Source organism: Oncorhynchus masou, chromosome 15, assembly GCF_036934945.1.
Source record: "Oncorhynchus masou masou isolate Uvic2021 chromosome 15, UVic_Omas_1.1, whole genome shotgun sequence".
In the NCBI taxonomy this organism is placed as follows: domain Eukaryota; kingdom Metazoa; phylum Chordata; class Actinopteri; order Salmoniformes; family Salmonidae; genus Oncorhynchus; species Oncorhynchus masou.
In genome coordinates, this window is record NC_088226.1 from 75,292,051 (window position 1) to 75,306,803 (window position 14,753).

At 43.8% G+C, this 14,753-nt stretch overlaps 1 protein-coding gene across 3 annotated transcripts in view; it reads left to right on the forward strand.

The window, feature by feature from the left end:
• Positions 1-7,783, forward strand: part of lrrc61 (leucine rich repeat containing 61) — a 37,106-nt gene extending 29,323 nt beyond the window's left edge. For all 3 annotated transcript variants that reach the window (XM_064990245.1, XM_064990246.1, XM_064990244.1), the window contains exons 6-9: positions 2,132-2,197; positions 2,296-2,364; positions 4,062-4,187; positions 4,561-7,783. In XM_064990245.1, the coding sequence (XP_064846317.1) occupies positions 2,132-2,197; positions 2,296-2,364; positions 4,062-4,187; positions 4,561-4,667 (368 nt within the window). In that variant the 3' untranslated portion in view covers positions 4,668-7,783. The remainder of the gene's footprint in view (positions 1-2,131; positions 2,198-2,295; positions 2,365-4,061; positions 4,188-4,560) is intronic.
• Positions 7,784-14,753: the final 6,970 nt, after the last annotated feature.

Sequence of the window (14,753 nt, forward strand, 5' to 3'; positions counted from 1 at the left end):
TGAGTCTTTCATTACATTTAGATGGTTTAAAAATATATATATATATATTAACTAATACGACATCATCTTGTAGGGTTTATAGACTGACATCATCTTGTAGGGTTTATAGACTGACATCATCTGGTCGGGTTTATAGACTGACATCATCCGGTTCTGTTTATAGACTGACATCATCCGGTTCTGTTTATAGACTGACATCATCCGGTTCTGTTTATAGACTGACATCATCCGGTTCTGTTTATAGACTGACATCATCCGGTTCTGTTTATAGACTGACATCATCCGGTTCTGTTTATAGACTGACATCATCCGGTTCTGTTTATAGACTGACATCATCCGGTTCTGTTTATAGACTGACATCATCCGGTTCTGTTTATAGACTGACATCATCCGGTTCTGTTTATAGACTGACATCATCTTGTTCTGTTTATAGACTGACATCATCTGGTTCTGTTTAGATACTGACATCATCTTGTTCTGTTTAGATACTGACATCATCTTGTTCTGTTTAGATACTGACATCATCTGGTTCTGTTTAGATACTGACATCATCTTGTTCTGTTTAGATACTGACATCATCTGGTTCTGTTTAGATACTGACATCATCTGGTTCTGTTTAGATACTGACATCATCTGGTTCTGTTTAGATACTGACATCATCCGGTCGCGTTTATAGACTGACATCATCTGGTTCTGTTTAGATACTGACATCATCCGGTCGGGTTTATAGACTGACGACATCCGGTCGGGTTTGTAGACTGACGACATCCGGTCGGGTTTGTAGACTGACGTCATCCGGTCGGGTTTGTAGACTGACGACATCCGGTCGGGTTTGTAGACTGACGACATCCGGTCGGGTTTGTAGACTGACGACATCCGGTCGGGTTTGTAGACTGACGACATCCGGTCGGGTTTGTAGACTGACGACATCCGGTCGGGTTTGTAGACTGACGACATCTGGTCGGGTTTGTAGACTGACGACATCTGGTCGGGTTTGTAGACTGACGACATCTGGTTCTGTTTAGATACTGACATCATCCGGTCGGGTTTATAGACTGACGTCATCCGGTCGGGTTTATAGACTGACGTCATCCGGTCGGGTTTGTAGACTGACGACATCCGGTCGGGTTTGTAGACTGACGACATCCGGTCGGGTTTGTAGACTGACGACATCCGGTCGGGTTTGTAGACTGACGACATCCGGTCGGGTTTGTAGACTGACGACATCCGGTCGGGTTTGTAGACTGACGACATCTGGTCGGGTTTGTAGACTGACGACATCTGGTCGGGTTTGTAGACTGACGACATCTGGTCGGGTTTGTAGACTGACGACATCTGGTCGGGTTTGTAGACTGACGACATCTGGTCGGGTTTGTAGACTGACGACATCTGGTCGGGTTTGTAGACTGACGACATCTGGTCGGGTTTGTAGATTGACGACATCTGGTCGGGTTTGTAGACTGACGACATCTGGTCGGGTTTATAGATTGACGTCATCTGGTTCTGTTTAGATGCTGACGTCGTCTGGTTCTGTCTAGATGCTGACATCATCTGGTCGGGTTTGTAGACTGACGTCATCTGGTCGGGTTTTTAGACTGACGACATCTGGTCGGGTTTGTAGACTGACGACATCTGGTCGGGTTTGTAGACTGACGACATCTGGTCGGGTTTGTAGACTGACGACATCTGGTCGGGTTTGTAGACTGACGACATCTGGTCGGGTTTGTAGACTGACGACATCTGGTCGGGTTTGTAGACTGACGACATCTGGTCGGGTTTGTAGACTGACGACATCTGGTCGGGTTTGTAGACTGACGACATCTGGTCGGGTTTGTAGACTGACGACATCTGGTCGGGTTTGTAGACTGACGACATCTGGTCGGGTTTGTAGACTGACGACATCTGGTCGGGTTTGTAGACTGACGACATCTGGTTCTGTTTAGATGCTGACGTCGTCTGGTTCTGTCTAGATGCTGACATCATCTGGTCGGGTTTGTAGACTGACGTCATCTGGTCGGGTTTGTAGACTGACGTCATCTGGTTCTGTCTAGATGCTGACGTCATCTGGTTCTGTCTAGATGCTGACGTCATCTGGTTCTGTCTAGATGCTGACATCTGATTGTGTTTTTAGTTTGTAAGAACTCGTCCTACAGAAACATTCTCCTGGAGATGTTCCCAAACATCAGAGTGTTGGATGGTGAGACATTTTATTTTAATAACATGTTTCATTAAAGGTTTTATACTATATTGCTTGTCAAGTAACAGTGATCTGTTCTCTTCAATACTCTGTTTTAGGTGAAAGAGTGGTTGGACGTGGGAGTGATTTATATAAATTATGCAAAGACATTGATGAAACTATCAAAGGTATTTATTTCAATTAGCTTGAAACTGAGACATTTTCAGAACAGAGAAGGTCATTGTATATTTGCATCTCTTTGACTCGATCTGAGATTACACTTTTGAGAAGCCAAATGTATTGTTGTTTCTACCTTCTTGCCTTTGTGCTGTTGTCTGTGCCCAATAATGTTTGCACCATGTTGTGTTGCTACCATGCTGTGTTGTTGTCTTAGGTCTCTCTTTATTTAGTGTTGTCTCTCTTGTTATGTGTTTTGTCCTATATTTTTATGTTTAATCCCAGCCTCTGTCCCTGCAGAAGGCCTTTTGCCTTTTAGTAGGCCATAATTGTAAATAAGAATTTGTTCTTAACTGACTTGCCTAGATAAATAAAGGTTAAATTAATAAAACAACTCAGATATTGAAATGGAGTGAACATATGCTCCTTGCTGAAGTTAGTGGGAAGTTCTCATACCCCTCAACCTATTCCACATGTTGTTACAGCCTCAATTCAAAGTTTATTAAATATACTTTTTTTCTCACCCATCTACACACAATAGAATTTTAGCAAATGTATTGAAAATAAAATGCATATCTAATTTACATAAGTATTCACACCCCTGAGTCAATGCATGTTAGAATCACCTTTGACAGTGATTACAGCTGTGAGTCTTTCTGGGTCTAAGTCTAAGAACATTGCACACCTGGATTGTACAATATTTTTTTTAATTCTTCAAGTTTTGCCATAGATTTTCAAGCCGATTGAAGTCAAAACTGTAACTCTGGCACTCGGGAACATTCACTGTGTTCTTGGTAAGCAACTCCAGTGTAGATTTGGCCTTGTGTTTTAGGTTGTTGTCCCGCTGAAAGGTGAGTTAGTCTCCCAGTGTCTGGTGGACAGCAGACTGACTGTGCTTAGCTCCATTCAGTTTCTTTCTTATCCTGAAAAACTCCCCAGTTCTTAATGATTACAAGCATACCCATAACATGATTTATGAGGAGTGGTACTCAGTAATGTATTGGATTTGCCCCAAACAAAACACTGTATTCAGAACAAAAAGTCAATTGCTTTGACACATTTTTGGCAGTATTACTTTAGTGCCTTGTAAACAGGATGCATGTTTTGGAATATTTTTGTTCTGTACAGGCTTCCTTCATTTCACTCTGTCATTTAGGTTAATATTGTGGAGTAACTACAATGTAGTTGATCCATACTGTTTTCTCCTGTCACAGCCATTAAACTCTGTAACTGTTTTAAAGTCACCATTGGCCTCATGGTGAAATCCCTGAGCAGTTTCCCTCCTCTCTGGCAACTGATTAAAGAAGGACGCCTGGATCTTTGTAGTGACTGGGTGTATTGATACACCATCCAAAGTGTAAATTAATAACTTCACCATGATCAAAGGGATATCCATGTCTGTTTTTGTGTTTTTTTACCCATCTACCAATAGGTGCCCTTCTTTGAGGCATTGGAACACCTTCCTGGTCTTTGTGCTTGAATTTGTGTTTGAAATTCACTGCTCAACTGAGGGACCTTACAGATAATTGTGTGTGTGTGGTGTACAGAGATGAGGTAGTAATTCAAAACTCATATTAAAAAATTCAGGCTGTAACACAACAAAATGTGAAAAAAGTCAAGGGGTGTGAATCGTTTCTGAAGGCCCTGTATATTTGAAAACGGTAAAATAGTGTTTGACCCAGAAGGTCCTCTTATGTCCCCTGTTCAGCTGGTTTCTATAGGAATGGCCAGTTACCAGAGCTGCCTGGCTGTAAGCCCTGGGTCGACAACGACTTCTGGGAAATCAAGAGATCCAGCAACGCCATTATAGACGAGGCCTACAAACAGTTCAATGGTAAGAATGAATCCATACTATGTTATTATGAAAAATGTATGCACTCAGTCTGGATACGAGTGTCTGCTAAATGTTTAGCGGATACTTCAGGACGTTGGTAACGAGGCCCTATTTCATCCCCAGAGGCAGATGTGTCTGCTTGCAGTTTTGAAGGAAGTAGCTAAGTAGCATTGGCTCGCTAAACTGCTTCCATCATACTGCACACAGAGACATTAACATGGTACCCACCGGTTCATCTGCCTCTGTATGGACTGTATGTGGACTAATACAATACTGTAACTTTGACGAGCTTCCCATTTTTCTAATGCCTGATTTTAGGGTTTGACAATCTTGGAGAAAATGTAACTAACCACTGATTTTGATCTCTCTACAGACGTCCTTCATGAATGCAGACTGCTGAACAACAGAGCAACACATGTCATCTCACAGACAGAGAGATCTCTGAGCCTCAAGAACCAGCCAAAGCAGTACTCTGTTTAAAATGCCGTTTACAACAGGCAATGATTGTGAAGTGTGTTTGTGTCATATGTGTTACTTACATGAAACGATGTCATGGCTTCATGTATTTGTATTAAATGATGTTGTTTTATATCCGAATGCTTGACCCAGCACCAGTGCCAGAACCTTGACATGCTCAGCATTACGTTGCAGACAGTGCTGCATAGTGACACCTAGAGGATACATAACTACCCTTGAGTCTGGTGTAGCCAATGTAAAGCCTCCTACCCCCGTGGGTCTAGTGTAGCCAATGTAAAGCCTCCTACCCCCGTGGGTCTAGTCTGGTGTAGCCAATGTAAAGCCTCCTACCCCCGTGGGTCTAGTGTAGCCAATGTAAAGCCTCCTACCCCCGTGGGTCTAGTGTAGCCAATGTAAAGCCTCCTACCCCCGTGGGTCTAGTCTAGTGTAGCCAATGTAAAGCCTCCTACCCCCGTGGGTCTAGTCTAGTGTAGCCAATGTAAAGCATCCTACCCCCGTGGGTCTAGTGTAGCCAATGCAAAGCCTCCTACGCCCTTGGGTCTAGTGTAGCCAATGTAAAGCCTCCTACCCCCTTGAGTCTAGTGTAGCCAATGCAAAGCCTCCTACCCCCTTGAGTCTAGTGTAGCCAATGCAAAGATTCCTACCCCCGTGGGTCTAGTGTAGCCAATGTAAAGCCTCCTACCCCCTTGGGTCTAGTCTAGTGGAGCCAATGTAAAGCCTCCCACCCCCTTGGGTCTAGTCTAGTGTAGCCAATATAAAGCCTCCTACCCCCTTGGGTCTAGTCTAGTGTAGCCAATGTAAAGCCTCCTACCCCCTTGAGTCTAGTGTAGCCAATGTAAAGCCTCCTACCCCCTTGGGTCTAGTCTAGTGTAGCCAATATAAAGCCTCCTACCCCCTTGGGTCTAGTCTAGTGTAGCCAATGTAAAGCCTCCTACCCCCTTGAGTCTAGTGTAGCCAATGCAAAGATTCCTACCCCCGTGGGTCTAGTGTAGCCAATGTAAAGCCTCCTACCCCCTTGGGTCTAGTCTAGTGGAGCCAATGTAAAGCCTCCTACCCCCTTGAGTCTAGTCTAGTGTAGCCAATATAAAGCCTCCTACCCCCTTGGGTCTAGTGTAGCCAATGTAAAGCCTCCTACCCCCTTGAGTCTAGTGTAGCCAATGTAAAGCCTCCTACCCCCTTGAGTCTAGTCTAGCCAATGTAAAGCCTCCTACCCCCTTGAGTCTAGTCTAGTGTAGCCAATATAAAGCCTCCTACCCCCTTGGGTCTAGTGTAGCCAATGTAAAGCCTCCTACCCCCTTGGGTCTAGTGTAGCCAATGTAAAGCCTCCTACCCCCTTGAGTCTAGTGTAGCCAATGTAAAGCCTCCTACCCCCTTGAGTCTAGTCTAGCCAATGTAAAGCCTCCTACCCCCTTGAGTCTAGTCTAGTGTAGCCAATGAAAAGCCTCCTACCCCCTTGAGACTAGTGTAGCCTATACTACACTCTTAGAAAAAAGGTACTATCTACAACCGAAAAGGGTTCTTCGGCTGTCCCCATAGGAGAACCCTTTATGGTTCCATGTGGTACCCTTTCCACAGAAGGTTTTACCTGGAACCAAAAAGGGTTCTCCTATGGGGACTTTTTTGGAACAGTTTTTTTCTAAGAGTTTACCTACCTGTGTAGCCTACAGATCGTACAGGCTCGCACTACCGACTCCTACCCTCTAACGACTCCTACCCTCTATAGCAGGGATGGGCAAACTTTTTGGCTCGAGGGCCACATCGAGATTTTGAAATTCAATGGAGGGGAGCATTTTTTGGGAGATCAATTTGCGGGAGCCTCTCGAGTGGCGCAGCAGTCTAAGGTACTTCATCGCAGTCTTTGATGCGTCACTAGAGACCTGGGTTCGATCCCAGGCTGTGTCACAGCTGGCCAGTTCCTGGGAGACCCATGAGGCGGCACACAATTGGCCCAGCGTCATCCGTGTTTGACAGGCCAAGATTAACATTTCCCATCGCGCTCTAGTTACTCCTGTGGCGGGCCGGGCACATGGCCAAGTGTACGGTGTATACAGAACATTGGTGCGGCTGGCTTCCGGGTTAAGCGGGCGTTGTGTCAAGAAGCAGTGTGGCTTGGCTGGGTCGTGTTTCGTGGGACGCACAACTCTCAACCTTCGCCTCTCCATATGGGAGTTGCAGCGATGGGACAAAACTACCTACCAATTGGAAACCACGAAATTGGGGAGAAATAAACATGTCTACAGACTTCTACCCTCTACAGACTTCTACCCTCTACAGACGTCTACAGACTTCTACCCTCTACAGACGTCTACAGACTTCTACCCTCTACAGACGTCTACAGACTTCTACCCTCTACAGACGTCTACAGACTTCTACCCTCTACAGACTTCTACCCTCTACAGACGTCTACAGACTTCTACCCTCTACAGACTTCTACCCTCTACAGACTTCTACCCTCTACAGACTTCTGCCCTCTACAGACTTCTACCCTCTACAAACTTCTACAGACTTCTACCCTCTACAGACTTCTACCCTCTACAGACTTCTACCCTCTACAGATGTCTACAGACTTCTACCCTCTACAGACGTCTACAGACTTCTACCCTCCTGAGTGCTAAGTAGCCTACAGGCTCCAGTTCCAACCAACTCTGTGGGTTCAGACCCATTGTCTTACATCAGATAACGTGATGATTCCCCTTATCGTCGGTTGAAGGACGACCATTGCGTAGGATTGACGCCACCTGGCGTAAGACAATGGGTGCAGACGTGGATCCATATTGACACTGGTGCCATAAGGTGTTTACTGTGCTCACTATGCACAGTGCTGTGTGTTGGTGATGCTGAGCCATGCTGCTATTACAATACAACTTAGTAACGTGTTACTATTGTTTAAAACTAGCAACATTATCAAAGCTTTTCCATATTGCACTACTTCATCATTGATGGTGAAGTGTTTGTTTTATTATGCTGGCATTGGGAGTGATGCTTATGTAGTGAATTAATTCTGCACAGTTTGAGTTGTTTCTACTTGTTTTGATACCGTTAATAAGGCCAACGCTAGCAGTACATGGAAAATACTAACTATCTGGCATAAAAATGACTAATAAACAGGCGGAATTGCTGGTTTTGTTCCAGACCTTTTTATTTATGCAGTTTTTTTGGTTGTTGGATAGACTCACGGGTCAGGTGGTCTCTCTCACACACACACACACACACACAGCTGCAACCTGCTTATTAACTAGCTCAGTTGGCACTGTTGTGCGAAGAATATTGTTTCTCAATTCTCATACTGTATGAATTAATGACATTTTATGTTTGTCGACTCGCCAATTGACAACCCATCCCTTATCTGATTTTCGGGAACAGGCCCAGATCCCCATCATTTGTGTGAAGAAAAGATGGAGAAAAAGGGGGTGGAGGTTGGGCTGCCTTCTGAGAAAACCCCCAAAGCCATCTGTTCTATTGGCCGACCCCCAAAGCCATCTGTTCTATTGGCCGACCCCCAAAGCCATCTGTTCTATTGGCCGACCCCCAAAGCCATCTGTTCTATTGGCCGACCCCCAAAGCCATCTGTTCTATTGGCCGACCCCCAAAGCCATCTGTTCTATTGGCCGACCCCCAAAGCCATCTGTTCTATTGGCCGACCCCAAAGCCATCTGTTCTATTGGCCGACCCCCAAAGCCATCTGTTCTATTGGCCGACCCCCAAAGCCATCTGTTCTATTGGCCGACCCCCAAAGCCATCTGTTCTATTGGCCGACCCCCAAAGCCATCTGTTCTATTGGCCGACCCCCAAAGCCATCTGTTCTATTGGCCGACCCCCAAAGCCATCTGTTCTATTGGCCGACCCCAAAGCCATCTGTTCTATTGGCCGACCCCCAAAGCCATCTGTTCTATTGGCCGACCCCCAAAGCCATCTGTTCTATTGGCCGACCCCCAAAGCCATCTGTTCTATTGGCCGACCCCCAAAGCCATCTGTTCTATTGGCCGACCCCCAAAGCCATCTGTTCTATTGGCCGACCCCCAAAGCCATCTGTTCTATTGGCCGACCCCCAAAGCCATCTGTTCTATTGGCCGACCCCCAAAGCCATCTGTTCTATTGGCCGACCCCCAAAGCCATCTGTTCTATTGGCCGACCCCCAAAGCCATCTGTTCTATTGGCCGACCCCCAAAGCCTTCTGTTCTATTGGCCAATGTACAATCATTGGAAAATAGTATCGATGACCTTCGGTCAAGTTTATCCTACCAATGGGACATTAACTGTAATGTCTTACGTTTCACCGAGTCGTGGGTAAACGACGACGCAGATAATATAGAGCTGGCGGGATTTTCCATGCACCGGCAAAACAGAAGGTACGTCTGGTAAGACCGGGGCTGGAGATGTGTCTATTTGTCAATATCACCTGGTGCTGTGATGTCTAATATTAAACAAAGCTCGAGGTATTGCTTGCCTGAGGTAGAATACCTCATGATAAGCTGTAGACCACACTATCTACCAAGAGAGTTCTCATCTAAATTATTTGTAACCGTCTATTTATCACCACAGACCGATGCTGGCACTAGGACCGCATTCAACCAGCTGTATAAGGCCATAAGCAAACAAGAAAATGCTCATCCAAAAGTGGGGCTCCTAGTGGACGGGGACTTTAATGCAGGGGAACTTAAATCAGTTTGACCAAATTTCTACCAGCATGTCACATGTGCAGCCAAAGAAAAGAAAATGCTAGACCACCTTTACTCCACACAGCGACACGTACAAAGCTCTTCCCTGCCCTCCATTTGACAAATCTGACCATAATTCTATCCTCCTGATTCCTGCTTATAAGCAAAAACTAAAGCAGGAAGTACCAGTGACTCGTTCAATGTGGAAGTGGTCAGATGACGGGGATGCTACGCTACAGGACTGTTTTGCTAGTACAGACTGGAATATGTTCTGGGATTCATCCAATGGCATTGGCACCACAGTCATCGGCTTCATCAATAAGTGCATTGACAACTTCGTCTCCACAGTGACTGTATGTACATACATACATACCCCAACCAGAAGCCATGGATTACAGGCAACATCCGCATTGAGCTCAAAGCTATAGCTGCCGCTTTCAAGGAGTGGGACACTAATCCGGATGTTTATAAGAAATCCCGCTATGCCCTCCGATGAACCATCAAACAAGCAAAGCGTCAATACAGGATTAAAATTGAATCCTACTACATCGGCTCTGATGCTCGTCAGATGTGGCAGGGCTTAAACTATTATGGACTACAAAGGGAAACCCTGACGCGAGCTGCCCAGTAACGCGAGCCTACCAGACGAGCTAAATGCCTTTTATGCTTGCTTCGAGGCAAGCAACACCGAAGCATGCATGAGAGCGCCAGCTGTTCTGGATGGCTGTGTGATAATGGTCTCGGTAGCCGATGTGAGCAAGACCTTTAAACAGGTCAACATTTACAAAGCAACAGGGCCAGATGGATTACCAGGACGTATACTCAAAGCATGCGTGGACCAACTGGCAAGTGTCTTCACTGACATTTTCGACCTCTCCCAGACCGAGTCTGTAATTCCTACATGTTTCAAGCAGACCACCATAGTCCCTGTGTCCAAGGAAGTGAAGGTAACCTACCTAAATGATTACTGCCCTGTAGTACTCTTGTCAGTAGCCATGAAGTGCTTTGAAAGGCTGGTAATGGCTCACATCAACAGCATCCTCCCGGACACCCTAGACCAAGGTTGGGCATTTCCAGTCCTCGAGGGCCAGATTCCCCCAGCCCCAGCTAACACACCTGACTCCAATAATCATCCAATCATGATCTTCAGGACATCAACCTCTCCCTCAATGTGAGCAAGACAAAGGAGCTGATCGTGGACTACAGGAAAAGACGGCTGAACAGGCCCCCATTAACATCAACAGGGCTGTAGTGGAGCGGGTCGAGAGTTTCAAGTTCCTTGACGTCCACATCACCAACAAACTATCATGGTAGAAACACACCAAGACAGTCGTTAAGAGGCTGACATAGTGTTGATGTGTTCACTATTATTCTACATTGTAGAAAATAGTTTAAAAAAATAAGAAAAACCCTTGAATGAGTAGGTGTCCAAACTTTTGACTAGTACTGTACATGCAGTTGAAGTCGGAAGTTTATATACACTTAGGTTGGAGTCATTAACTCATTTTTCAACCACTCCACAAATTTCTTGTTAACAAACTATAATTTTGGCAAGTCGGTTAGGACATCTACTTTGTGCATGACACAAGTAATTTTTCCAACAATTGTACATACAGTTGAAGTCTGAAGTTTACATACACTTTAGCCAAATTCATTTAAACTCAGTCTTTCACAATTACTGACATTTAATCCCAGTAAAAATTCCCTGTTTTCGGTCAGTTAGGATCAACACTTTATTTTAAGAATGTGAAATGTCAGAATAATAGTAGAGAGAATGATTTATTTCAGCTTTTATTTTTGTCATCACATTCCCAGTGGGTCAGAAGCTTACATACTCACTTAGTATTTGGTAGCATTGTCTTTAAATTGTTTAACTTGAGTCAAACGTTTCAGGTATCCTTCCACAAGCTTCACACAATACATTGGGTGAATTTGGCCCATTCCTCCTGACAGCTGGTGTAACTAAGTCAGGTTTGTAGGCCTCCTTGCGCGCACACACTTTTTCAGTTCTGCCAACAAATGTTTTATAGGATTGAGGTCAAGGCTTTGTGATGGCCACTCCAATACTTTTACTTTGTTGTCCTTAAGCCATTTTGCCACAACTTTGGAAGTATGCTTGGAGTCATTGTCCATTTGGAAGACCCATTTGCGACCAAGCTTTAACTGCCTGACTGATGTCTTGAGATAAAGATACTTTTGTACCTGTTTCCTCCAGCATCTCCACAAGGTCCTTTGCTGTTGTTCTGGGATTGATTTGGACTTTTCGCACCAAAGTACTTCATCTCTAGGAGACAGAACGTGTCTCCTTCCTGAGCGTATGACGGCTGCGTGGTCCCATGGTGTTTATACTTGCATACTATTGTTTGTACAGATGAACGTGGTACCTTCAGGCGTTTGGAAATTGCTCCCAAGGATGAACCAGACTTCTGGAGATCTACAATTCTTTTTCTGAGGTTTTGGCTGATTTCTTTTGATTTTTCCATGATGTCAAGCAAGGAGGCACTGAGTTTGAAGATAGGCCTTGAAATACATCCACAGGTACACCTCCAATTGACTCAAATGATGTCAGAAGCTTCTAAAGCCATGACATAATTTTCTGGAATTTTCCAAGCTGTTTAAAGGCACAGTCAACTTAGTGTATGTAAACTTCTGACTTCAACTGTACATTTACAGATAGAAAAATTAAGCAAGGCATTCGAACCCAATCTGGCACAAAGAGAAGATTAATGTGGGAGTCAAGCCTATGCACAATCTATATACACACACCATTTACCACAGAGAAGATTAATGTGGGAGACAAGCCTATACACCTACATACACACACCATTTACCACAGAGAAGATTAATGTGGGAGACAAGCCTATACACAATCTATATACACACACCATTTACCACAGAGAAGATTAATGTGGGAGAAGACAAGCCTATACACCTACATACACACACCATTTACCACAGAATATAATTATAGGTAGCCCTTTTTCTTTTATTCCGGGCTTTATATAAATATTCTGCAAACGAAAGTACAATGGACAAAAAATATTTCAGTTTCTCAGCCACATAATGCCAGGGTATATCTGGTGTGCTTTCTGGAATAAGAGCAAGCGTATATTGGGTTGAAAGGGTAATCGAGGACAAAATTAGTTTCATTCTCTATTTCTTTGAGGTCACAATAATTACATAGGCTTTCCTCTTCCATTCCACCACAAAACCTACCTGTTTCAATACACAAAGGCAATATCCCTGATCTGACCTGTTTCAATACGCAGAGGCAATATCCCTGATCTGACCTGTTTCAATACACAGAGGCAATATCCCTGATCTGACCTGTTTCAATACACAAAGGCAATATCCCTGATCTGACCTGTTTCAATACACAGAGGCAATATCCCTGATCTGACCTGTTTCAATACACAAAGGCAATATCCCTGATCTGACCTGTTTCAATACACAGAGGCAATATCCCTGATCTGACCTGTTTCAATACGCAGAGGCAATATCCCTGATCTGACCTGTTTCAATACGCAGAGGCAATATCCCTGATCTGACCTGTTTCAATACGCAGAGGCAATATCCCTGATCTGACCTGTTTCAATACGCAGAGGCAATATCCCTGATCTGACCTGTTTCAATACACAGAGGCAATATCCCTGATCTGACCTGTTTCAATACGCAGAGGCAATATCCCTGATCTGACCTGTTTCAATACACAGAGGCAATATCCCTGATCTGACCTGTTTCAATACACAGAGGCAATATCCCTGATCTGACCTGTTTCAATACGCAGAGGCAATATCCCTGATCTGACCTGTTTCAATACGCAGAGATCTCATTGAAAAACATTACTAGCTATTCTGGCTGTTGGGATATCCAACAGTCTATTCCAAATTCTCACCATACATGCCTTCCATCTCAACTCACAGGGTTCCCAGCCCAGTTATTGCAAGTATAGGTGCAACTTGTGGACAACTAAAAACCAATGCACTGCTCTGTTATGAACATGTTTATTTTTAAAATACCTCTTAGCACCCCACACTCCTGCTGAATAGTCCAGAACAGGACAGATGCATGTCTGATATAGTTTGGAAAATGTAGCATAACCAATATCTTTAATTGTTTTTGTTTTTCCTATAACTCCCCCAAGAACTCTACTTGCTGAGTCGTTGAGTGAAGATGTTCCATATAGAAAGGGAATATGTTCATCAATAAAAATACCCAAATATTTATAATTCCTAGTAAACTCAAGAACTTCTTCACCAAAACAAAAACACATCTCTTAGTACCTGGTTTTCTCAAATGCATTATCTGTGTTTCTGTCTGGTTGATCATGAGTCTCCATCTTTAACACCAAGTCATTATCTGTGTTTCTGTCTGGTTGATCATGAGTCTCCATCTTTAACACCAAGTCATTATCTGTGTTTCTGTCTGGTTGAACATGAGTCTCCATCTTTAACACCAAGTCATTATCTGTGTTTCTGTCTGGTTGAACATGAGTCTCCATCTTTAACACCAAGTCATTATCTGTGTTTCTGTCTGGTTGAACATGAGTCTCCATCTTTAACACCAAGTCATTGACTGCAGGTCTTGTTCAGTTTCTGACATCAAAATAATATCATCAGCATATTAATGGATACTTAGCATTTCATCATATCTTACTCCAATATTTAAATGTGTCATTTATTTTCTTCATTTCTTCATTTATAAACATAGTAAACGAAGTTGGTGATGAGGCGTCTCCTTGTTTTACACACAAGGGAAACCAATCTGTACGATATTCATTAACACACACAAGCAATTGGTACTTTGTAAAGAGACTGGATTGCGTGATAAACATTTCCCATCAACCCCCTGTCTTTAACAAACTATAGGCTAAAATATCCCTATTTATAATTGAAATCAATGAAACAAGAAAAAGTAAACTTCTCTTTGTGTAATCTATGTCTGATTATTGTAGAGACCGAGAAGACATGATCGATACAGGCTCTGGGTTTACCAAAACCATTTGTTCTTCCTCCAGAACGTGTTGATCCTCAAAAGGTAATCAGCCTGTTAAGGATGGATATCCCTTTCTGGTAAGAAGAGGGGTGGGGGTGTATGTCTTATGGCTAACGAGGCATGGTGCGATGAAAGAAACATACAGGAACTCAAATCCTTCTGTTCACCTGATTTAGAATTCCTCACCATCAAATGTAGACCCCATTATCTAGCAAGAGATAATGCGGTCTACATTTGATTATAATCTCTTCGATTATAATCACAGCCGTATATATCCCCCCCAAGCAGACACATCGATGGCTCTGAACGAACTTTATTTAACTCTTTGCAAACTGGAAACCATTTATCCGGAGGCTGCATTCATTGTTGCAGGGGATTTTAACAAGGCTAATCTGAAAACAAGACTCCCTAAATTTTATCAGCATATCGATTGCGC